At 39.4% G+C, this 26,488-nt stretch overlaps 2 protein-coding genes across 4 annotated transcripts in view; one reads left to right on the forward strand and one right to left on the reverse strand.

Annotated features, from left to right (window-relative positions):
• Window positions 1–82: 82 nt before the first annotated feature.
• Window positions 83–25,730, reverse strand: ALKBH4 (alkB homolog 4, lysine demethylase). Of its 2 annotated transcripts, none has more exons than XM_034420860.3 (3): window positions 25,283–25,730; window positions 17,282–17,479; window positions 83–3,623 (listed from the first exon to the last, which is right to left on the reverse strand). In XM_034420860.3, exons 1-3 carry the CDS (start codon window positions 25,418–25,420, stop codon window positions 2,967–2,969), a joined length of 993 nt encoding a protein of 330 aa, XP_034276751.1. In that variant the 5' UTR covers window positions 25,421–25,730; the 3' UTR covers window positions 83–2,966. The 2 variants fall into 2 exon arrangements, with proteins under 2 accessions (XP_034276751.1, XP_034276750.1); XM_034420859.3 differs by having other exon boundaries at window positions 150–3,623; window positions 17,243–17,479; window positions 25,283–25,714.
• Window positions 25,287–26,488, forward strand: part of LRWD1 (leucine rich repeats and WD repeat domain containing 1) — a 38,107-nt gene continuing 36,905 nt past the window's right edge. For both annotated transcript variants that reach the window (XM_034420857.2, XM_034420858.3), the window contains exon 1: window positions 25,287–25,536. The gene's annotated coding sequence lies outside the window, so the exon portion shown is untranslated. The remainder of the gene's footprint in view (window positions 25,537–26,488) is intronic.

Consider the following 26,488-nt stretch of genomic DNA (forward strand, 5'->3'; position numbering starts at 1 on the left):
CAAGATAGAATATTTTATTATATATGGTAGTTACGCTAAAAAACTCACTGAAGTACTAAAAAGAAATACACCAAAACATTCAGAAAATTCTTAATAAAATTTGAATTAAAACAACAAATATTTTCACTTATGATTCCAGAGAACATAAATGAAAGGTATCATAATTTATTAACATATAGCTCGACAGTCAATCAGTCAACAAATCAATCTGACACAATATTGGGGGGGGGGGGAAACCTGGCTGTCAGTACAAGATTGGAAGTTTAAAATTGAAGAATATGCAGCCACTAAAAGTACATTTATGCAGCAGAAATCTAATGAAATTCAAACAAGAATGGTTCCCTTATATACAACAGCTCATGGAGCAATTGAAGCTAAGACGTACATACACATATACAGGTAGTCCTGGACTTAACAACCATTTGTTTAGTTATCATTCAAAGTTACAACAGCATTGAAAAAAGTGACTTATGACTGTTTTTCACATGACTGTTGGCAGCATCCCCATGGTCATGTGATCAGAATTTGGGCGCTTGGCAACTGGCTCATATTTATGACAGTTGCAGTGTTCTAGGGTCATGTGATCACCTTTTGTGATCTTCTGGCAAGCAGAATCAATGGGGAAGCCAGATTCCTATAACAATTATGGTGCTAACCCAAAACTGCAATGATTCACTGAACAACTGTAGCAAGTAAGTCATTAAATGGGGCAAATTCACCTAACAATTGTCTCATTTAGCAACATAAATTTTGGGCTGAATTGTGGTTGTAACTTGAGGATTACCTGTAAACACATTCAAAATACCTTAAGTATGCACACAGGTAGTTCTCAATTTACAACCCTTTCTTTAGTGACCATTCAAAGTTACAAAGTTACACTGAAAAAAGTTGAGTTATGACCATTTTTCACACCTGTGACTGTTGCAGCATCCTCACACGATCAAAATTCGGACACTTGGCACCCAGCATATTGCAATGTGTCAGGATCATGCAATCACTTTTTGAAACCTTCTGACAAGTAAGGTCAATGGAGAAGCCAGTGTCCATTTAATAACCATGTTACTAACTCAACAATGTAGTGATTCCCTTAACAAATGTGGCAAGGAAGGTCACAGAATGAGGCAAAATTCACTTAACCATTGCCTTGCTTATCAACAGAAATTTTGGGTTCAATTGTGGTCATACAATATATGCATGTATGTATCTTTGTTTTGCCTGCATGTTTAACTAATTAAAACAAGGATTTAAAAAAACTTCAGCAGATTTTTAGATTACAACCTTTTCCACAAAAAACAATATTTTCATTGCATTTATATTGTTGGGAATAGCAGTAGCAACCGCACGTATTTACCAGCACTTCAGTGCTTTACAGCACTCTCTAAGCAATTTACAATTTCCAATCTGAGTCCTTGGAAGAATGGAAGACTGAGTCAACCTTGAGTCGGTAAGGATTGAACTCCTCACAGTCAGCAGAATTAGCCTGCAATACTGCATTCTAACCACTGCGCCACCATGGAAATGAAATTGCTTCATTTTTTATTTTTGGACAAAGAAAATGGATTTACAATTAAGATCAGCTACGGAAGACATTAATGAATTGTGACATCAATTTATTCATATTTATAAAACTAGTTAGAAAAGGATGAGGATTGTTGGGAGCCAGTTTACTGTATGCAGCGGATCCCAACCTTTCCAGCTTGGCGGACTGGTGGGCAGAGCAAAGGGGATGGTTCTGTGTGAGTAGCAGGCATGCACATGAATGTGCGCAGTTCCATCTGTGCAAACGATAGGCACCATGCCTACCACTCACACAAATTAAGCTTAGTACATGAATGCAAGTGCCCACCCACTCGTGCAGCCCAATTCTGAACGGGCCGAGGCGCGGTAATGGGCTACGGCTCGGGGGTTGGGAACTCTGCTATAGTGGTTAAGGCAGCAAATTAGAAACTAGGAAACAGTTCTTTTCCTGCTGGTACAAAGCCAGCTGGATAACCTGAGCCAGTCACTCACTTTCAGCCCTAAGAAGAAGGCAATGGGAAACTCTTTCAAAAATCTTGCCAAGAAAACTGCAGTGACTAGTCCAGGCAGTCAGTAGAACTTGAAGAACACAAAAAATATATATTTGTGGTTTTATTTCTTTGTTCAGCTTTTTTCCCCTCCATTTTCTAATCATGATTTTTAAATTTCTTTTTAAATAAATCTATACAAGGATCTCTAATATAGAGATTGGAAGGTAAAGATAAAAAATGAATGCTCTGGTATTTATGCATATGTGAATTCACCAGTCTTTAAAAATCAGTTTAGATACTGATCATCATCTTGATGATAAATAATGATTAATAGATATTTTATTGGACTATATCAAGGATGACATCTTTGGACAAATGCCATAATTGTGAGAAGGATTAAAAACTCTGTTTTTAATTTATTTCTCTTATATTAAAGTTTGAGTTTGAGTTAAATAAAGAGAGAAATGAATGTATACCCACCCTTAAAACTAATAATTTTAACAGGGTTAGGGATAAGAAATTTAACACTTTTAATTAATACATCTGACCATATAAGCTATGGCCCTCCAGATGATCAATTACAACTCTCAACAGCCCCAGTTAGTCAGCTAAGGATGAGGATTGTGGGTCCTGTACCACAACTTTGACACACAAGCCACAGACCATGCGCTGCAAGCAGACTTTCAAAGGAAATCTTCTGATTCCAAAGAAGAGGCATGTATTCTCTTCACTGTTAACATAAATTAATTAAATTCAGTAACATCTGGAGAGCCACAGTGTAGATTAAAAAATTTAGTAAGATTTCTAGAACATAACTCTGAGAAGCACCCTTGTAAGATTAATGAATGATGTATACCTTCACTCTGGGGAGGAAAAAAAGGCAGCAGGTTTATGAAAGCCCTGAACGTTAATATCCAGCAGCCAAAGAAAAGCCTCAATGCTTTCCCCTCGGGGGGTTTATACAGGTGAACCCTTGAATGTTAGAGCAATGTCCAAGAGATTGTTACCCAGCTCTTCCTGTTCTCCTCCGAGACCAAACTCGGCAGTCAATTCTCTGAAGGTGACACATACGCGACGGCTTTTAATATGGTTGCGATAAATGGCATGCTTCCACTGGTAGCGAGCAGGTCCGCTGAGAACGACGAGTGATCTCTGAGGTAGGTAAATCGCAACCAGGATTTCTCTGAGTGGGACTAATTTTGTGGATGAACAATCAGTGCTTTCTAGTCTTTCTAGAAGACGGCAATCATTAATCTGATACTCTTGAGAAACATCAGGAGATTTAGACCTGTGCCTCTGCTTGTTTTCGTGAAGAACTAGAGGAAATAACTGGAGATTGTCCTCTGAGTCGCAGGACATGGAAAGTACGGTATCTGAGAGCAAGTTTAAACTCACCAGCCTTTCTCCCCATAGCCACCAGTCATCCCAATGTGGGTCAATAGCAGATCCCCTCTCAGGAGCATAATCTAAATTGCACTGCTCAACAGGAGAAAAACTTTCAAGAACTGGATATTTTCTCATTCGTGCCACGATCTCCTTGCTGAAGCTGGGCAATCCAGAAAAATTGCCAGCTTTCAATTTCTGCTTCTTGAAGTTCACTTTGGGGCCGTAGTCCTATTAAAAAAGAACAAAGAATATTTGAGGAGGGTTAAATTAAAAGATGAAGACAGAGAGCAATGAAATCCCCAATTCAGACTGCATCTCTAAAAAAAATGCAGGTTTAGACTGCTGATTTTAGTCCACCACCTGCAATAACAGGGTAAGAATATTAATTTATAGATTCTAGTTGAGATTGACAAACAGTCAAGCAGTGCTCCTTCCTGAACAACAAACTCTTGGCTATTATTTTAATTAAAATTATATACTGTATAGCTAAGACAAATTTTGAAAACAAATCTGTTTAAAATATTTGGTTTCTGCATACACTGCATACACATATTATCTTAAAAGAGGTATCTCCTCCTATAAGTGATCTTCAAAACAAAATCTACCATAAATATGCAGGAAAACTCAATTTCAATATAAGAATTTATATTATTTTGCATCTGACATAAAAAGCGTTGAACAGTCTAAAATGTCAGAATGTCACTCTATAAATGACTTTTGGCCAATATGGCAGTGTCAAACATCAACATATTCCAGAAGGGTTTTTATCCTGGTGATTAATTGTGCTTTAATTGCTACTGAAATTGATACCTGAGACATATTTCCTGTTTAACAACTGAAGAATATTTATTGATTGCTTAGCTGGTTGGTACCCAAGAAATTCTTGCCCTCAATTTGCTTTCTTAAGCAAACAACCATCAACAACCAGGAAAACAACAAATGCATCTTGAAACAAAACGAACTAGGATTTGTTTCTCATTCAAGGCACAAATAACCAAACTCCAATTATCATACTTTGGACACATTATGTGAAGATTTAATTCTCTAGCGAACTCTATATTTGGGGGGAAAGGTGGAAGTAGAGAGTGACCAGGAGCAAGTTCGATGGACTGAGTTACAATGGTGATAAGTGATAGGTAAAAGAATCACATTCAGGAGATATTGTCACTGAGAAAATCTATATAGTTGTGATGAGTTAACACTGACTTGGTTGCACATAATCAAATTGTAACTCTAGTTCTATTTCCTATTTAAATATTTGCTTTTTTTAAGTAGCTTTGGAACTACAAGGAAACATTATTCATTGCTTTTTTGTAGTGGTTGGGGTTTTCTTTCCAACCCCTTTGCTCTTTCTTTTCTCAATTAACTTTAATATAGCTAATTTTAATAGGTCAAATAGCAATAAAAAAAGTCTTGCTTAAGCATGTCTAGAGATTTTCTGACAATGAGATTTGAATTATTAACTTTTAGCTCAGTTTTGTTTCCCTTTTTTTTCTCCTCAGTGCAACTACTCCTTCACCTAAAAAATTACCATTCTAGCTTTTCTCCCTTTCACTGCTGTTTCTGTTGAAAGATGGCCAAGTATATATATACTTATGTTCTTCTGTATGAGGTGATTTGCATAACACATTGCATCACAAACTGACATGATAGCAGTGTTCCAATATCTAAGGGGCTGCCTGAAAGAAGGGGGTCAACTTATTCTCCAAAGCATCAGAAGGCAAGACAAGAAACAATGGATGAAAACTAATCAAGAAACAACCTAGAACTAAGGAGAAATTTTCTGACAGTTAAAACAATCTGTGGAACTAATCTCCTCTCCTCTCTTTTCCCTTCCTCTCTCTCTACTCCTTCCCCTCTCCTGTTGTTTCCCTTTTCAGTTCAATCTAAAGTGGTATTCGAGCAGCCCCAATTTCCTAATTATCTTTATTCTCGTTTCAATTTCTTATTCAATTATTTATTTTTATTTCATCATTTGCGTACATTTTTATAATATCTCACTTTTTTCCCTTTTACTTCCCCTTCCCCTTTCTCCTTTTACTTGACATCATCTGGGTATCTATTTTTCTAATTGTTTTCTCCCATCTATTCTCTATTTTATCTCTATGTCCTTATTCATGTTTCTTTTCTAACCAATCATAAAATTTATCCCATGTCTTGAAATGTATCGACTCCTCTTTATCTTTTATTCTCAATGTTAATCTATTCATTTCTGCACATTCTAAAATTTTCTTTATAATTTCTCTTCCAACGGAATTTTATCTGCTTTCCAGTTTTGTGGAAATACAATTTTAGCCGGTTATTATATGAATAATCAAATATGTATCTTCTTTGCTATAATTCTCTGGTAAAATTCCCAATAAGAATATCTCTGGTTTTAACTCTATATGTTGCTGCAACATTCCCTCTAACCATGTTTGTATTTTCACCCAATATTGTTTTGTTTCTTTACACAACCACCACATATGACAGTATGATCCCGGCAATTGATGACATTTCCAACACTTAGCTGTTTTATCTTTAAACATCTTAGCTAATCTTTCGGATGGCATATGCCATCTATAAAACATCTTATACAGGTTTTCTTTATAAGCTGTTGCCATTGTTAATTTATAATTTCTTTCCCAAAGTTCTTGCCATTTGTCCAATTCTATGGTGTATCCAAAATTCTTTGCCCATGCTATCGTTTCTTTTACTTCTTCATCTTCTAGTCTAATACGCAATAAATAATTATATAATTTCTTAATCATTTTCTCACCTGTTCCTGTCAATATTTCATCCAGTTCTGATGTCCCCAAGTTAAAGCCATATTGTCTAAGATCTGCTTCATATCTTGATTGTATTTGCAGTCTTGTATACCAATCTATCTCAATCCCTGTTCTCCCCGATTTGTTAAAATGTCTTTATATCTAACAATATTCCCCATGTTCAAAATATTTGGGTATGTCACCACTTCTATTGTAGAAAGCCACATTGGAATATTCAAATAATGTTTTTCTTTCACTCTCTCCCACACTGATAGCAAACCATTTCTTACATAATGTCTTTGGAAATATCCATGTATCCTTTGTTTCCCGTACCATAAAAAGGCATGCCAACCCAGTTGTAAATCATGACCCTCCAATGTCAATAGTCTTGTATTCCTTAATAAAATCCATTCTTTAATCCATGTTAACGCTGTTGCTTGATAATACAATTCCCAATTCAGAACGCCAAACCCACCTCTAATTCTTGCATCTTGTAGCATTTTTATGTTAATCCTTGCTCTCTTTCCTTGCCACACATATTTCCATGTTATTTTCTTCAACTCTTCAAAATATTTTTTCTCCAGTTTTATTGGTATAGTTTGAAATAAAAATAATATTTTTGGTAATACATTCATTCTTATTAATTCCCATGCTATTCTTCCCATTAGTGATAATTGCAAGTTTCTCCATTTCTCTAGGTCTATTTTAATTTGTTTTTTCAGTTTGTGATAATTGTCTTCCTTGAGTGTTGCACATCTTGATGTCAGATAGATGCCCAAATATTTCACTTTCTTCACAATTTGAATGTCCAGTTTCTCCATCATCTCCTTTTGCTTTTCTCTCATATTTTTGACTAATATTTTTGTCTTATCTTTATTGATTTTCAGACCTGCTACTTTCCCATATTCTTCTATTTGTTCTAATAGTTTTGCCGCTGTCTCTATTGGGTCTTCCATGATAAACACCAAATCATCCGCAAATGCTTGTAGTTTGTATTATTCTTTTTTAATTCTCATTCCTTTTATTTCCTTTTCCTGCCTCACTTTTCTACTTAAAATCTCTAACATTAATATAAATAATAATGGAGATAAAGGGCATCCTTGCCTTGGTTCCTTTTCTAATATGTATTTTCTCTGTCATTTCACCATTTACCATCACCTTTGGCGCTTGGTCTCTATATATAGTTTGGATCATATTTATAAATCTGTCTCCAAAATCCATCATTTTCAACTGTTTTATCATAAATTGCCAATTCACGTTGTCAAACGCCTTTTGTGCATCTAAAAATAACAACACTATTTGTTTCTCTGAGTGTAGTTCATAATATTCTAATGCGTTTAATATAGTTTGAATATTCTCTCTAATTTGTCTTTTTGGTAAGAAGCCATTTTGATCCAAATGTATAAACTCATTTAGTAATTTTTTAAATCTTTCAGCCATGATCGATGCAAAAATCTTATAATCCGCATTTAATAAAGATACCAATCTATAATTCTTTATCTGTTGCAGATCTGCCTCTTCTTTTGGTATTAAAGTTATATATGCCTCCATCCATGAATTTTAGCTTTAAGTAATAGTTCATTGAATACTTGCAGCATCACATTGCTTAGTACATCTTGTAGGGTTTTATATACCTCTGCTGGTAATCCATCTGGGCCTGGTGTCTTCCCATTTTTCTGTCTTTTAATTCCCTCCATTAATTCCATCATAGATATTCTTTCTTCTAATAATTTTTGGACTTTTCTGGAATTCTAGGCAGTTCCGTTTTCTTCAAATATTGTTCTATCTTATCTTCTACTGTTTCTTGTTGATACAATCCACTGTAGTATTTCTCAATTATCTTCTTCTTTTCCTCACTTCTATAACATATCTTTCCATCTTGATCTATTAATTGACTTATTAATTTCTTTTCTTTCTCTTTTTTCATTTTATATGCTAACGATCGTCCTGGTTTATTTGCATTTTCAAAAAAAAATTGCTTTGTAGCTTTTATTCTATTCGCCAATTCTTCATTTTCCATTAAATTCATCTTATGTTTTTTTTCAAATCCAACAGATTTTTAATCTTTTATTTTTTTGTAGTTCCATCTCTAATCTCTTATATTCTTCCTCTAAATTTTTGTGCATTTGTCTATTTTGTTTATTTCGTTTTCCTAAATATGTTATTGCCAATCCTCTAATATATGCTTTACTGGTATCCCACACGTTTTGTAAGGATATATCTTCTTTCTTATTCTCTTAAAAAAAAAAAGTCAATTCTTTTTCCATATATTGTTGGAAATTTTTTTCATTTAGTAATTTTTGATTTAATATCCATCTCATTTTTCTTTTTTTCCCTTTCCATGTCATTATTATTGGATTGGGTCTGCCCATACATTTATTCCAATATCAATTTCTTGTATTTTAGCTATTAATTCTGTTGACATCCACATCATGTCTATTCTTGACCATGATAGATGTCTATTTGAGTGGAATGTGTACTGCTTTTCTTTTGGTTGACTTCGCCTCCAAGCATCTTGTAGACTTAATTCATCTATCATTGTGGAAAAAGTTTTTGGCAACGTTTTTATCATCTTATTTAATTTTGTAGGTTTATAATCCAACTCGTCTATTATTGCATTGAAATCCCCTATTATACATCTCTTCATATTCATATTCTATTTTTTTATGTAATTTCCCATAATATTCTTCTTGATTATCATTTGGAGCATATATTGCCACTAACATTATTTTTTTATTCAAAGTTATTTCAACCATTAATATCCTTCCTTCCTCATCTTCAAAAATCTGTTTGGATTGAATTGTTTTTTTAATATATAATGCTACCCCTCTTTTACTTTGACTGGCAAGTATTGTATATAGTATTCCTAATTTCTTTTGCTCCAATAGATACTTATGCTGTTTCTTAATATGAACTTCTTGTAGACATATAATCTCTAATTTTAATTTTTCTAATTTGTTAAATATCCTTCTTTTAATTACTGAATTTAGTCCATTGTATTCACTGATATTACTTTTACTTCTTCTTCCATTTTTACTTGTTTGTTTAGTAGATCTAGTCACTCTTGTTTCGCTTTGTTCTTTTATCTCTTTTGCTTTTGCCCCTTCTCTCAATGCTCTTTCCTCTTGTTCCTTGGTTATCTCCTTTAGTTGTTCTCTTTTCTCTTCCTGATAGCCGGGGTATCTATGAGACCGCCTTCTGCCGCCAATAGCCTCCCACTGGCCAGTTCACTCACACAGAGAGGGCCTCCTCAGGGTGCCGTCGGCCAGACAATGTCAGCTGGCGACCCCCAGGGGGAGAGCCTTCTCTGTGACGGCACCTGCCCTCTGGAACGACCTTCCCCCAGAGATACGCACGATACCAGACCTCCGGACTTTTCGTCGGGCCCTGAAAACATATCTATTTCATCTAGATGGGCTGGCTTGATCCTATCCTTTTGGTTTTAATTTGAAATTGGTTTTAACTGGGTTGTTTTAAATTGAGGGCCGAAATTATTTAATGTCTTTTAAACTGCTTTTAAATTTTATATGTTATGTTTTATCTTCACCGCCTGAGTCCTGTTGGAGAAGGGCGGTATAAAAAATAAAATAAAATAAAATAATAAATAAATATTGCCGATAAAATACTCGGCCTTTTCTATTGTATCCAATCTGTGCCTTTGTTCTTGTAAATTCACCAAGATTCCTTCTGGTATCAACCATCTAAAACTCACTCCTTTTTTAATCAAATGTTTTGTCAAAAATTGGTATTCTTTTCTTAGATCTCTCACTCTTCTTGGAGCTTGTTTCAATGCCACTATATCTCTACCTTTATATTGTATCGTTGTGTTCCTCATGAGTTGCAAGATCTCTGTTCTCAGCGTTTTTTTGGTAAATCTAACATGTATTTCTCTAGGTAGATTATTCCTCACCGCATATCTTGTATATACTCTGTAAATTTCGTCTAGCTCATTATCTTTTCTGGACTTTCTTTCATGGCTTCCACTAATATTTCAGCATTTTTTTCTGGTAGATTCTCTCCTTTTTCTTCCTCTATATTTTAGAATCTTAAGTAAAAATCTGCCTTGTTGAAAGAAGAAAGGGAAAAGGAGAGGAAGAAGAGGGAAGGGAAAGAGGAGTAGAGGAGGAGGTTAGAAGGGGGGAAAAAGAGACTTCCGGTGGCTCCACGGGACTTCCGGTGGCTCCGCAGACGACGAGGATGGTCTTTATAGACCGCCAGCCACCCGATCTGTAAAAACCGCCCTGACAGCGCTAAACAGCTGTCCGGCGGTTTGAAAAAACTCTCCTTCGGGCAAAGAAGGAGAGGAGAGTCGGAGGGGGTGGGTAGAGCTCCCCGAAAGTCACTGGATTAATCCCAGGGACTCGGAGGGTGAGAGCTCCCCAGTTCACCCCTCCCATTGCTCCGGATCGCTGGTGCCTCTGTTAAACAGAGCAAGACGTCTGCGTCCAATTCTGCCGGCAAACAGTGAGTTTTAATGATTTCTAACAAGGCAGACAGAGCGGAAGCAAGAGTGCAAGCTTTCTAAAAGAAACATAACTTAACTCTGTGAATACATTATTGCAAACGGAGCTCTCTTGAGCTGGAGGCTGGAGAGGAAGCCTTTGTTATGGGCGGAAGGGAAAGTGAAAGTTAAAGGGAAACTGCTTGTTAAGAGCCCTCTGCTTGAAGAGTAAACTGCTGAGGATTGAGTATAGCTTGAAGAGTGGATTGTTTTTTTTTTGGAAAAACTTTGAAATATACTTTGTAAGACTGTTTATAAGATTCTGTGGCTGTAAAAGGGAAAAAACTTTTTTTAAAATAAAATGGCTGCTAAACAACTAAAGCCACCAACTTCTAAAGGGGGAGGAGGTTCCCCTGTAGTGACTCAAAAACAACAACTTCCGGCTGATACACAGTCACAAGACCTTAAAGAATTTATAATGGGTGCCCTGAATAATCAGACAGAAATGATGAAAGAATTTTCAGAGGAGTTAAAGAAACTTACAAGTGTGGTGGAGGAAAAACATGATGAAATAAGAGATGACATTGTTTATGCAGTTTCAGGACTGGCTACTCATATGTTAAAGATTGAGGAGAGAGTACAGGAAATTGATGATGCTAACTTGGAGCTTGCAACTAAACTAGGAGAGGTTATGATACAAACAGAGAAAGTGGATGATGAAATGGTTATGTTACAATACAGATCAATGGAATTTGCCCTGAGGCTGAGAGGTTTGAAAGAAAAGAGTGGTGAAAATTTAAAAGATGTTTGCTCCAATGCTTTAGCAGAGCTGATCTCAGAAAGGCCAGAAGATGTGGCAATTCAAATGGACAAAATTTACAGGGTCAATTCCTGGCTGGCAAAACAAAAGCAGCTACCAAGAGATGTGGTGATTTATTTTACAACAAGGAGAATTAAAAATGACATTTTGCAAGCTTCTTACAGAAACAAGACTAAAGTGGAGGGACAAGAGTTGGTGGTCCTGAAAGAGCTTCCTCCTAAAATGTTAAGAGACAGAAAGCAGTTTGGTTTTTTGGTGAATGAACTAAGAAACCAGCAGCTCCAGTACAGATGGGATGTCCCATTTGGGATAATAGTGACATACGCTGGGCAAAGATATCGTCTAAACACAGTTGGAAAGGCAAAAGATTTTTATGCTAATGTTTTAAAGGCTGGAAGGCCACCCTCACCAGGGGGTGCTAGTAAGCAATTGGAAATTACACAACAAGAGAAAGATGGAGGTCAACCACAAACTTATGCTCAAGCACTAACTGGAGGAGCCAAGTTGGAAGAAGATCCACTATTGAGTGGGGGTCCACCACCAACTCTTGAGTCATTAACGATGGTACAGCTGCCAAAAGATCAACGATTGACAAGAGCTACTTACAAACAACATCTGGCACAACAGCCTCAAGATTCAACCCAACAAGCCCAAAAAACACAAGCAGTGGGAGGAGCTAGGCCGAAGTCTAAAATGGTGGAGGAAGTTCAGCTGATGCTCTCAAAGCTTGGAACGCCTCGAGATGGCAAATAAATTCTTATAATAATAATAATAATAATAATTTTATTTCTATACCGCCCTTCTCCCGAAGGACTCAGGGCGGTGTACAGCCTATTTAAAAACACAAAAAACACAACAACAATTTAAAATTTAAAATCATTAAATAATTAGGCTCCAATTAAAATCCCAGAAATTTAAAATACCCCAATTTAAAACGTTATGTTAGTAACCCTGCCTGGCGGAACAACAGGGTCTTCAGAGCGCAGCGAAACACCCAGAGGTCGGAAATCTTTCGTATTTCGGGGGGCAGTTCATTCCACAGGGCTGGAGCTCCCACAGAGAAGGCCCTCCCCCTGGATGTCGCCAGCCGACATAACTTGGCTGATGGCACCCGGAGGAGACCCTCTCTGTGGGAGCGGAATTCTTATCTTGGAATGTTAACGGTTTAAATTCTCCACAAAAAAGAAAGAAAATATTTCATTATTTGAAGCAATTTCAGCACGATGTCATTTGTTTGCAAGAAACGCATATTAAATCCTCAGATCAAAAGTACTTGATAAATTCAAAATTAGGTACACATTTTGTGGCATCAGCACCAGAAAAGAAAAATGGCCTAGTTATATATGTTAAAAGAGGCTTAGTGGCCAATTTAATTGAGGCTGACACTCAAGGTAGATATATTGCAATTGAATTAACAACACAGAATGGCAAGCTGCTTGTATTTGGAGTATACGCACCTAATCAACAACAAGATAAATTTTACAAACTTTTACATACCAAAATATTACAATGGGATTATAGATCTTTACTTCTAATGGGTGATTGGAATGGGGTATTAAATACCCAGAAAGATAAAAAAAGTCTTTCCAAGATTTCCATGCGTGCCAAGTTGCCTAAATCTTTTTTTGATATCTTGGAGGATATGGAGCTTAGAGACATTTGGAGAGAAAGGAACGTATTGGAGAGTGATTTTACTTTTTTTTCAGATAGGCATCAATCTTCTTCTAGGATTGATTTTATATTAACTACAAATGATCTTTTTTCTAGGGTGAAGAGTACGAAGATATGTCCAAGAACTTTAACTGATCACAGCCCGGTTTGGGTGGAACTAGAGCAGGAAAGAGGGGAAAGGAAGTCTTGGAGGTTAAATGAGAATTTATTTAGATATGAAGATAACTTGTGTGAGCTTAAAAAACAAATGAAAGAATTTTTTATTAACAATATGAATAAAGGAACTTCGATGGAGATGGTATGGGATGCGTGTAAGGCATATATGAGAGGAACATTAATTTTTTTGAATAATAAATATAGATTAAAACAACAAAACAGACGGAAAGAGATAGAGAAGGAAATTAAAAAGAAAGAACAATTGCTTATAATTAACCCGGGAGATAAAAAGGCAAAAGATATGATTAATATTTTAAGAGAGCAATTTAATATGTTAATGGCTGGGCAAGTAGCAACCAGCATACAATATGCCAGACATAATACATTTTGTAATGCTAATAAACCTGGGAGATGGTTGGCTTACACGATGAGGAAAAAACAGAAATCACGTGCTATAGACAAGATAGAATTTAGAGGTAAAGAGATTTATCAACAGAATTTAATAAAAAAGGCTTTTTTGGAGTTCTATACAAAGTTATATGCTAAAGATGCAATCCAAGATGTTGATATTGATAGATATTTAAAGATGGAGATTTCGGAATTAACGCTGGAACAGAGAGAGAGATTGAATCAGCCAATAACTTCCGAGGAAATTGTTGGGGCAATTAAACAATTAAAAATAGGTAAGGCTCCGGGAACAGATGGACTAACAGCTGTTTATTATAAACATTTACAATCTGAAATGTTAGAACCACTCAAAATTTTATTTAATAAAATACAAGTAGGAGGAGGAGTACCACCTTCTTGGAAAACAGCCTTTGTTTCACTAATTCCAAAGGAGGACCAAAATTCCATTAAACCTGAGAATTTCAGGCCAATTTCACTTCTGAATACTGATTATAAGATTTTTGCTAAAATATTAGCTAATAGATTAATGCCAGTTATGCAACAAATAATTCACAATGATCAAGCAGGGTTTATAAAAGGGAGACAAATGAGATATAATGTTAGACAAATTGTAAACCTACTGGAATACTTGGAAAAAAATAATCAAGTCCCTGCAGCGTTTATATTTTTGGATGCAGAGAAGGCATTTGATCGTTTGAACTGGCAATTTTTGTTCAAAATAATGGAGAAAATGCACTTTGGGGAATATTTTACACAATCAATTTCAGCGATATACTAGCAGCAAACAGCACAAATTATAGTTAATGGAGGTTTAACAGAGGCTTTTAAAATTGAGAAAGGAACAAGGCAGGGGTGTCCTCTGTCTCCACTATTATTTATTTTGACTTTGGAGGTACTATTGAACAAGATACGTGATTCAGAAAAATTGAAGGGTATTGTAATTAGACAACAAGATTATAGATTAAGAGCATTTGCAGATGACTTGGTTATTACTTTATCCCAACCTATAGAATCGGCTCCATACATATTGGATATAATTGATCAATACGGGAAAGTATCAGGATTTAAAGTTAATTCACATAAGACAAAGATGATAGTTAAAAATATGACTATACTTGAAAGAGATAAACTAGCAAGATTAACAGATTTTGAAATAGTTAAAAAGGTTAAATACCTAGGGGTATACATAGCAGCTTCAAATACAAAATTATACAAAAACAATTATGAGGTACTTTGGCAGAAGGTACAGAAGGATATGGAAAATTGGAAAAAATTACAGTTGTCTTTATTGGGAAGAATTGCAGCAATTAAAATGAATGTTTTACCTAGGTTTTTATTTTTGTTCCAAATGATACCTGTGCTTAAGAAAGATGAGAATTTGAGAGAATGGCAGAAAGGTGTTAATACTTTTATTTGGGCTGGGAAAAAACCCAGAATAAAAATGAAAATTATACAAGATACACGTGAAAGAGGGGGTCTTAAAATGCCTAATTTAAGATTATATTATGAAGCAGCGGTTTTATCACAAATTAGTGATTGGTTTAATTTAACTGAGGGGAGAATCTTGAATTTAGAAGGTTATGATTTGTTATATGGATGGCATGCCTATTTGTTATATGACAAAAAAGTGGATAAAGTATTTAAGGTTCATATATTAAGAAATGCTTTGTTAAGGGTTTGGAAAAAATATCAATATAAGTTAAATTATAAGATACCTTTATGGGCAAATCCTAGACATGCAATAGAAAATATAAGTATAGAACAAAAACAGGAGGTGATTACCTATAAAGAGCTTCTTATTATGGAAAGGGGGGTAATGTATTTGAAATCTTTAGATATACTGAGAGAAGAAGGTATAATTTATACATGGTTTCAGTACGGTCAACTTCAAGCTAGATAGAAGGAAGATCAAAAAACGGGCTTTGTGCAAAATGAGGAGAATTTGAGAAATTGAAATTAGAGATCAAAAACAAATGCATATTAAAAGGTTGTATAATGTTTTATTGGAAATAGATTCTGAGACGGAATTAGTTAAAGACTGTATGATTAAATGGGCACAAAATTTTCAAGAGCCAGTAATGATGGAGACTTGGGAAAAGATTTGGGTTAGAAATGTGAAATTTACACAAGCACAAAATTTAAGAGAAAATTTTTATAAAATGTTTTATAGATGGCATTTAGGTCCTAAAAAAATATCATGTATGTATTCTAATGTGCAAGCTAAATGTTGGAGATGTGACTATGATGATGCAACTTATTATCATATATGGTGGACTTGTAGAAAAATCAAAGCATTTTGGATAAAGATTTGGTGGGTGATGCAGAATATTCTTAAAAAGAGACTGAAATTTACTCCACAGTTGTTTTTACTGGGTATAACTACGGACTGTACAGTTGCAGAGACTAAATTGATTTTGAACTTGATAACAGCAGCAAGATTGTTGGTAGCACAACACTGGAAGAAGGACTTTTTGCCTACTATTGATGACTGGATATTGAAAGTAACTAATTTAGCTGAAATGGCTAAAATTTCAGCATATTTGAAGGATCATACACAAGAAAGGTACATACAGGACTGGAGAAGATGGATTGATTATATACAAAATAAGTATCAGACCAAAAAATATCAAATAGCTTATGAATGATTTCTTTTATTTGTATAAGCGTTATATAAGTGATATTAGAAGTATTATGTTTAAGAAATAGGATTTTATATATGGGGGGTTAAGAATTTTTTTTAGGGGTGTTAGTTTAATGATTGGTTATGTAATTTAGTTTATTGTTAAAGGCCAATAGAAATACCTTGTGTTCTGCTCTGGGAAGTCGGGGAGGGGGAGGGGGGGTTGGGAGGGGGGGTTGTGGGGAAAATGTGTTTGTTTTAAAACTTTTTCAATAAAAAAAAAAGAAGGGGAAGAAGAGAGGAGTGGGGGAAGAGAAGGGGAAGTAGGAAAGAGAAGGAGAGGAAGAACGAAGGAAGTAGGAGGAGAAACAAGGAAGAGAAGGGGAGGAGGAGAAGAAAGGTTGGAGTAAAGGTAAAGGGTAAAAGAGCAGCCCCAAAAAAGTAAAAATGAAAAATGAAAGTTAAAAGATGAATGAAAAATGATGGAAATGACTGTACATGTAAATGTGTTTATGAAAAATAAAAATAAAAACTTTATAAAAAAATACAATCTGTGGAACGACTTGCCTCCAGAAGTTGTAGATTCTCCAACACTGGAAGCTTTCAAGAAGAGACTGTCAGAAATGGTGTAGGGTCTCCTGCTTGGGTGGGGGGTTGGACTAGAAGACCTACAAGGTCCCTTCCAACTCTGTTAATCTGTTCAACCATCTATTACGCAAATACAGCCTATGGTGTGTTCATAATTCATTTTCTCATGTAAACCAAGAAAACTGGATTGAGTAAACCTGATAAAATAAACCAAGTACTTATCATGACCAAAATAGAATGAAAGTGGTTGCACCAGAGGTGCTACTAACATTTCTCTGTTGCTTTAACTTTTTATTTTGGAAAAAAAAAATCACAGGGAAAGAGAATGAAAGGAAGAACTCACATACTAAATAAAGATATCCAAAGATAAACACTGAAAGATGACCCCGTCCCTACCTCCCAAACTAAGGAGGAATTCAAACTTTGAGACAAGACCTGTTTTCTTCGGCCAGATTGTGATGGCTTCCATGTGCTCCGATCCATTAGCTCCACCATTTGATATTCCTCATTTGTGTTTATAAAGTCTTCCAGCAAAAAAACTCCTGGAAACTGGAAAGCCCAGCCTTCAAATTCTGATTGTTTCTCTCCCACAGCGAAGCCGGTCAGTGGGCAGTAAACAAAGTTTGCAGTTTTCTGAGGAGAAAATGAAAATGTGAGAGGGGAAACTAGTAACTGAATCTGATCGCCACGTTTGCTATTTGTCAAATGTTCTAGTTTGCAGAAATGCAGCCTTCTAATCACTTGCTTAAATATGCTTTTAGGCAGAATTCCTGCGTGTTGTATTAAAGCTAGTTCTTTACTTACAACAGGTCTCTTAGCGACCATTCAAAGTTATAACACAGCACAGCCCCAAAAGCTACTTATGACCCAATTTCAAAGTTACATCAGCTGCAGCACCACCACAATCCTTTGCCCTTATGGCCAACCCAGGGATGCTGTAGCGCTCACCCCGTATCCCACTCCACTGGGTTCCTGCAGTCACTTATCTACCCAAACCTCCAGCTTCCTTCCCACCCAGCAACCAAGGGGAAATCAGGCCTCTGGAAGGGAGATTAGGCTGTCTGGAGCTTGCAAGCCTCCAGTTTCTTTCCCACTCAGAGACTTTCAGGAGTCAGCCTGCTCCAGAGCCCAATAACACCCAATTTACCTTTCTGTTTTTTGAAGCTTCAGAGAGGCACTCAGACTCAGCCCTGATTACAGGATCTTATACCTAGCCTTCTGACAACACAGGTGTTAATTATCCTTCCCCTGGAGTGGGGTGGAATGGAGATGTTATAGTATCCTTCCCTTGCCATGCCTACCAAGCCATACCCACCAAGCCACACCCACAGAACCGGTAGTAAAAAAAAATTGGAATTCACCACTGCTGCAGAGACACTGGGTGGGAAGAGGCTGCAGAGACCCTGAGGGGCAGGAAGTGGAGTATGGGTGCCTCAAGAGATGGGGTTAGCCTTGGGAGGTCCAGGGCAGGCAACCCCTACCCTGAAGCAACCTGCACAGGTAGGCTTCAACTTACAACAGTTCTTTTAGTGACCGTTCAAACTGAAAAAAGTGACTGATGACTGTTTTTCACATTTACAACTGCTGCAGCATTCCCATGGTCACATGATCAAAATTCAGACGCTTGGCAACTGACTCATATTTATCATGGTTGCAGTGTCCCGGGATCATCTAATCCCCTTTTGTTTGTTTGTTTTATTGTTTGTTTTATTAAATTTATATACCGCCCTACTCCCGAAGGACTCAGGGCGGTGAACAGGCACAGAATAAAATACATAAATATAAAAGTTAGAAACATAATTAAAACCAAATTAAATAATTTAGCCCAAGACAATTAAAAATCCCAATAATTTAAAACAAATTAAAATTTCAATTTAAAAATTTAAAAGAAAGGGGAGAAAATTAGGCCAGGCCGGCTTGCTGGAATAGGAGGGTCTTAAGAGCACGGCGGAAAGTGCGCAGATCCGGGATCCTCCGTATCTCCGGGGGGAGCTCGTTCCAGATAGTGGGTGCCCCCACAGAGAAGGCCCTCCCCCTGGGGGCCGCCAGTCGACACTGCTTGGCTGACGGCACCTGGAGGAGCCCCTCTCTATGACAGCGTACCAGCCGGTGGGAGGCTGTTTGTGACCTTCTGACAAGCAAAGTCAATGGGGAAGCCAGATTCACTTAACAACCGTGCTACTAATTTAACAACGGCAGTGATTCACTTAACAATGGTGGCAAGAAAGGTCGTAAAATGGGGCAAATTCACTTAACAAATGTATCACTTAGCAGTTGGGTTCAATTGTGGTCGTAAGTCAAGGACTACCTGTACTCCACTTAACATCATTAAGGGCACTAATTTAAGAGTTGCATCAGGGAGAGTAGGGGTCGTTAAGTGAGGCAATGTTGTTTAATGGCTAAGGCAATATGTGACAAATAGGCAGGCTCCATCATGGTCATATCTTGAGGACTACCTATAGTTGGTATTAGATTTTGAAGATGGGGCTTTGGTCATTTGGCTTTATGCCATTGTTTTGTTGAATATATTCTAAATGCTTTAAGATAACCAGTTTCCTATTCTTTTAAAATGCACATAAATGTAGTGTATAATTAATCTCTTATTTTCACAATGTTTCTTTTAGCAGAATTCAAGAGACGATGTTATAATGGTGTAATTTATACCCCATGAGTAAAGATGTAATTTTGAGAAAATTAAGAATTATGTTCCATTGAATCAGACTATAGGGACAAATGAACAAATTAAGAATAATAATAAACAGCATATTTAAAATTAACAGGTATTTAAACTATTGGTTCAGTATTTTAAACTATTGGTTCAGTATTTTAAACAGTGGAATCACAGCTTACAAATATTTTCCGGGGCAGGACAAAAATAAAGTTATTATCATTAAATATAACAGAACTCCTTGTTCTGTCCTTTACCTTCCGACAAACAATGTGCTTGGCAAAAGAGGAGAAGATTTTGTTAGACCTCTCACCTTTGGCAGAATAAGATTTCCAGTAAATGTAAGGGTATTTAAGATATCCCATTGTCACTATCATGTGCCTCATTAAAAGTTTGTCATTTGTCACAGAAAAGCCTCATTCATATCCTCTGCCAGTTCAAGCAGTCTATACTAGCTCCCACAATAATATATATTCAAATGCCATTATATTTTTTTTGCGAGGTTCTTTGCTAGTTTGCAAATCCTTGGACTTAGATGCCACTTGGATAGAGAGTCTGGTGAGATGACTTGGGTAACATCCTGCAAGATTAAATGTGGTTACAAGTAGCCCTCAACTTACAATTATAATTAGGACCCAGAACTTAATGCGGTCATTAAGTGAGTCATCACATGATCACATCCAATTTTATGGCTTTTTTCATTAAGCAAACCACACAGTCATTAAGTAAATCTAGTTTCCCCATTGACTTTGCTTGTCAGAAACTGGCTGGGAAGGACACAATGGAAATCCTGTGATCCTGGGATGCTGCAGCCATAAACACAAACTGGTTGCCAAATACGTAAATCAGGATTGTGTGACCGTGTGGATGCTGACAGTCATAAGTGTAAGGATTGATCATAAGTCACTTTTTTCATCACTTCAAACAGTTGCTAAATAAATGGTTGTAAGTTGAGGGCTACCTGTATTCTGAATGTGGAAAAGACATTAGATTTCTAGCCACAGAGAATCCTAGAGAAAAAGGATTGTGTTGTTTCCTTTTAACTGAGATTCAGGACTAGGCATGGCACAAAAACAGTATCAGTTGCCTTAAGATCTGGATGGAGTGTTATCTATTCTCATTTTACGGGCCTGGCCTTTGGTTCTTCCCATTATGTGTTATTCAAGTTTTCTCTCTCTTTCTGCTCTTTAACATCTGCCTGAAGCTTCTAAAAAGCTAAAATTTTTCGGTTCGGGATTGGGTATAACCATTATGCTAATAAAACTAACCATACCCAGACCTGACTCAGCTCTTAACAGCACTGTAAAGAGTTGGACTGATCACAACAAATGAAATTAAAGCCCATGGGGCAGAATAGGTCATCATAAGTGAGTATCTGGCTCACTCCCATATCCTAAATTTGCTCTGGATGGGGTTGTACTCCCCTTGAAAAAGCAGTTTTGTGATGTGGAGATCCTGTCTGCTCTCAATAAATCAAATCTTTATTACAGAGACCAGTATAATACCTTGGTCTTTTATTCTTTGAATAGTGGGATGATGATACTGCGGCCAAGTATCGGACTCTCTAACAGCAATCAGAACTTGAAATGATAAATCCAAAGAACCAGCCTCTCTCAGTTCAAATTAGCAACCTTTATTTATTTATTATTTATTTATTTGTTTAAATTTCTATACCGCCCTTCTCCAATGTAGGACTCAGGGCGGTGAACAGCCAAAGTAAAAACAAGACATACATACAAACATACAAAATCTAAAAACTGTTTAAAATAATTAAATAATTTTGGCCGTAATTAAAACATTCCAATTTAAAATCCATTTAAAATTTGACTCAAGCCAGCCCAGCTAGTTGGAATAAATGGGTTTTCAGGGCCCGACGAAAAATCCGGAGGTCTGTTATTATACGTAGCTCTGGGGGGAGGTTGTTCCAGAGGGCGGGCGCCGCCACAGAGAAGGCTCTCCCCCTGGGGGTCGCCAGCCGACATTGTCTGGCGGACGGCACCCTGAGGAGGCCCACTCTGTGGGAGCGTACTGGCCGGTGGGAGGCTATTGGTGGCAGAAGGCGGTCTCGTAAGTACCCCGGCCCTAAGCCATGGAGCGCTTTAAAGGTGGTCACCAACACCTTGAAGCGCACCCGGAAGACCACCGGGAGCCAGTGCAGCTCGCGCAGGAGAGGTGTCACGTGGGAGCGCCTCGTCGCCCCCAAAATCCCCCGCGCGGCCGCATTCTGGACCAGCTGGAGCCTCCGGGTGCACCCCAGGGGGAGCCCCATGTAGAGAGCATTGCAGTAGTCCAGGCGGGAAGTGACGAGTGCCTGAGTGACTGTGCGTAGGGAGTCCCGATCTAGAAAGGGGCGCAACTGGCGTATCAGGCGAACCTGATAAAAAGCCCCCCTGGCCACGGCCGCCAAATGATCTTCTAACGACAGCCGTGCGTCCAGGAGGACGCCCAAGTTACGAGCCCTCTCCGTGGGGGCGAGTGATTCGCCTCCAATAGCCAGCGATGGCGTCAGCTGGCTATATCGGGACGCCGGAAGCCACAGCCACTCGGTCTTGGAGGGGTTGAGTTGGAGCCTGTTTCTCCCCATCCAGGCCCGCATGGCCTCCAGGCACTGGGACATCACTTTAAGGGCATCATTGGGGTGGCCTGGGGTGGAGATGTACAGCTGGGTGTCATCAGCGTACTGATGGAACTCCACCCCGAAGCCACGGATGATCTCACCCAGCGGCTTTACATAAATGTTGAACAGAAGGGGCGAGAGGACCGACCCTTGTGGCACCCCACAAGCAAGGTGCCTCGGGGTCGACCGCTGCCCCCCTGTCAACACAGATTGCGACCGGTCAGAGAGGTAGGAGGAGAACCACCGCAAAACGGTGCCTCCCACCCCCAACCCCGCCAACCGGTGCAACATGATACCATGGTCGATGGTATCAAAAGCCGCTGAGAGGTCTAACAGGACCAGGATAGAGGAGCAACCCCTATCCCGGGCCCTCCAGAGATCATCCACCAATGCGACCAATGCCGTTTCCGTGCTGTGCCCAGGCCGGAAGCCGGACTGGAGCGGGTCTAGATAGACAGCTTCATCCAGGTACCGGGGAAGCTGTTGCGCCACCACACTCTCAACAACCTTCGCAATGAAGCGAAGGTTGGAGACTGGACGATAGTTAGCCAAAACAGCCGGATCCAGAGAAGGCTTCTTGAGGAGGGGCCTCACCACCGCTTCTTTCAAAGCGGCCGGCAGGACCCCCTCACTCAAAGAAGCGTTAACAATCTTCTGGAGCCAGCCTCGTGTCACCTCCCGGGAAGCCAGTACCAACCAGGAGGGACACGGGTCCAATAAACATGTGGTCGCGTTCAGCCGTCCCAGGACCCTGTCCATGTCCTCGGGAGCCACAGGATCAAACCCCCCCCAGATAACACTCTCAAGACCTGCCTCAGTCATCCCGTCTGGACATACCCAGTCAGAGGCCAGCCCTTCCCGAATCTGAGCGATTTTGTCATACAGATACTGCACAAAATCCTCAGCTCGACCCTGCAAGGGGTCATCCCGCACTTCCAGATGGAGGAGGGAGCGGGTCACCCTAAACAGGGCGGCCGGGCGATTATCTGATGACGCGATAAGAGCGGCAAAATAGCTAGTTTTCGCCGCTTTTATCGCCACTAGGTAGGTCTTAATATGAGACCTCACCAGTGTTCGGTCAGGTTCGGAGCGGCTGGTCCTCCAACTACTCTCCAGGCGTCTTTTCCGGCGCTTCATCTCCCTAAGCTCCTCGGAGAACCAAGGAGCTAGGTGAGTTCGGTGCCGGGTCAGAGGCCGCAAAGGCACGACTCGGTCCAAGGCCCCGGCAGCCGCACTATCCCAGGCGGCCACCAGGTCTTCAGCCGAGTCATGAGCCAGAATCTCAGGAAATGGCCCAAGCTCCATCTGGAACCTATCAGGGTCCATCAGGCGCCTGGGGCGGAACCACCTGGTCGGTCCCGCCTCCCTGCGGCAGGGTGCAGCGGTTAGAAAGTCCAGTCGAAGGAGCGAGTGGTCAGACCATGACAAGGGTTCGATGGCTATATCCCCTATATCAAGGCCACTCAACCACTGACCAGAGACAAAAACTAGGTCCAGAGTGTGTCCTCCTGTGTGAGTGGGGTCATGAATTAACTGAGTAAGGTCCATGGCCGTCATGGAAGCCATGAACTCTCGAGCCACCTCAGACGTTTCACCGATAGATGGCAGGTTGAAATCCCCCATGATGGCAATTCTGGGGGTGCCCACCGCCACCTCGGCTATAACGTTAAGGAGCTCGGGCAGGGCCGTTGCCACGTGGCAGGGAGCCAGGTACGTGACCAACAGGCCCATCTGTACTCCACGACCCCACTTCACAAAGAGGGACTCACATCCGGCTATCTGTGGAACAGTTGATTAAGTGAAAGTTGATTAAGTGAAAGTTATTAAGTGAAAGTGACAACACAAGGATTCCAATCAATACTATTATCTTCAATTGAGATGTCTATATAGAAGCAATCCTAAGCAGCTAGAATCAGCTTTTCTTTCTCATTTTTTTAATGTAAAGGAAATGACACTTCTCTCTTTTGCAAAAGAGGGACAGTTTATACCAGTAAATGGTGGTAGAAATGGCTACCAGCTTCCTTATTATTGTGCGAACAAGTTGAGTATTTATGAGATTCTCTATCATTCAGGTCATGGTTATTCAAAGGTGCATTTTCCAAAAGGCAACTGGATTTTTTTTCTTCTTTGAAAACATTTTGCTTCTCGCCCAAAAACCTTATTTAGTTCTAATGGAAGGATTTAAATTCTTTGCAGTCATCTGGTTAGCTCTCTGAAAGCTTTTTGCCCTAGCAAAAGGAACAGGAGAAAATAGTCTATCTGTATCAGAATCCTGCTAAATTCATCATATTGATCCTGACGCTATGTCATGTGAATATACACATACACACAGGGTTTGTTTTAGTGGTGGTGGTTGTTTTTGTAGGATGAAACAAATTCATGTCAACCTTTCTTGAAGTTTATTAATAAAAATATTCTTTTCCATGAATTGTCCAAAATGCTTAACTACTTCAATACTATTTTAGTTATGTTCCCAATTATTGCAGATGATTCACAACTGAAATAACTTGATCATATTTTAAAGCTTTCTGGATTTGAATACATATAATTATAGTCTAGATAAACTCATCGAAAGAAATAACTTTTTATGTTCCCTCACCTTATGTTGTAAATGTCTTTTTGTTATAAAAAAAAATGCCTAAGGAGTTTGAGCTTCTGGACTGAGTTCACACAATTTGCCAAAGCATAAATAAAAAACTAGGCTAGGATCTAGGTAACATTTGGGGGAACGGAAGGGAGAAAAAGAATGGGTAAGGCAATATTGGAAAGTAGATTCATCTATGTTGGACAGGATGTTAATTGGAGTCTGGGAGTTTCTTTGGAAGATTTCCATCTCTCCTCCATTGCTCAAAATTTGCCTGCCTGAAATGGCCACATAGCCTTTTGAGCTTTCCTGATATAACAGTAAAAATGGATTTGTAAAAGATACAATGTTTAAAAATACAACGGCAACCTGAAGAGGGAACTTCTCCCCGCTGTAGCAAACGCGGCTTAGGATTCTTCCTCCCTTTCCTTGAGAGACGAGCACTCTGCACATCCTCAGAGGCGCTCTCACGCCGAAGCTTGGGCGACGACCACCACCTCCTTCCCGCCTCCCACCCTCCAATTCCCACCCCCTTCTCCACCCCTTCTCTGAGGCCGCGTGGGTTACCTGCGGGGGCGGGGCGGCCTCGCAGAGCAGGCAAGAGCGGATCCCCTTGCACCCGCAACCCCCGGCCTCTCCGAAGCCGCCTCCATCTCCTGCTGCTGCTGCTCCTCCTCCTCCTCCTCGCCTTTTAGCAGCCTCCATCCTACCCGACCCCGGTAGCTTTTGCCGCCGTCGGGCCCCCCCTCCGCGCTTCCGGTTCGCCGAGCCCCGGCGGTGGCAGCAGAAGCAGCACCAGAAGGTTCTGGCGCCCGCCTGAGGTAAGGCTCAGGCCGAGCACGGCGAGAGATGGGCTGGCGCGGAGCCCGGGGGCGTGGGGACAAGGGCCGCCAGCCGATGGGGGCGTTAAGCGAGCGCGCGCCCGGCGGGAAATATTGAGGCGAGCCGCCTCCCTCTCCGGACTTTTCTCCTCAAGGCCCTACCGGCCGCCTTGACTCTGGAGGAGCGATGTTGTGGCGGGAAACTCGTCTTCCCAGCAGCGCTTTGCGCGGCTTATCTGTAAGAAAGGCATCCTCGCCTCCTGCCGGGGCGTGATGGGAATTGTGGTCTCGAGGCCGGTCGAGCATTTAAAGATGCCGCTGCTCCTGCCTTTACCCTCCCCTTCTCCAGTTTTCCTCATCGCCGCCACACGGCGCCTCTTTCTCTCCGGCCTCGGATTTTTTTTTATATATATATATATAAAATCTGTCCCTCCGTAGTGATGTGATGTGATGTGTAATTTTGTTTACGTGTTGGTAGATATCGGTCTGTCTGAGGAGAGAGGGGTTGTTGTTGTTTTTTTTTATTGTTCAGTAGGGGGTTTAGGAAGCCGAGGCGGCAACCAGACCCTCAAAGCCTGCTCGTCTTCCTTTTGAAACAATAACCCCCTTTTTGAAAAAGACACATGCAGTTTTTCCCTCTTCCATCTCACTTCAGACTGAGGTTTTTTGCCTCAAAGATAAGACTCCGGCTCGATATTTTTTTTTCCTTTTCAGCATCTCCCTGCTGTTCCCCACCTCAGGCATATCATTGTGGTTGAAAACTGCTCTTTAAAAATAATCTTACTTCTCCAAGATTCTTAGGCATGTTCTATTTTTTCCCATACCTTTGAAACTGCCTATGCTCTGATTTGGTTCGTTTCAATAATAATACACACAAAGAAAGCACTGTTTATTGGGAACAGGGTGAGTCAAAGGTGCTCATCATTTGACACAAATCATCTACTATAAATGA

The sequence above is a fragment of the Pantherophis guttatus genome, chromosome 1 (assembly GCF_059756535.1).
Source record: "Pantherophis guttatus breed Tessera chromosome 1, ASM5975653v1, whole genome shotgun sequence".
Classification (NCBI taxonomy): Eukaryota; Metazoa; Chordata; class Lepidosauria; order Squamata; family Colubridae; genus Pantherophis; species Pantherophis guttatus.

What these genes read in the sequence shown, in the direction of transcription:
- ALKBH4 (XM_034420859.3), bottom strand. Translation starts at nt 25,420, where the DNA reads ATGGAGGCTGCTAAAAGGCGAGGAGGAGGAGGAGGAGCAGCAGCAGCA. An exon ending in AGGCCGCCCCGCCCCCGCAG is followed by an intron (nt 17,480 to 25,282) that starts GTAACCCACGCG and finishes TTTTCTCCTCAG; the next exon opens with AAAACTGCAAACTTTGTTTA. An exon ending in ATTCCTCCTTAGTTTGGGAG is followed by an intron (nt 3,624 to 17,242) that starts GTAGGGACGGGG and finishes CTTTTTTAATAG; the next exon opens with GACTACGGCCCCAAAGTGAA.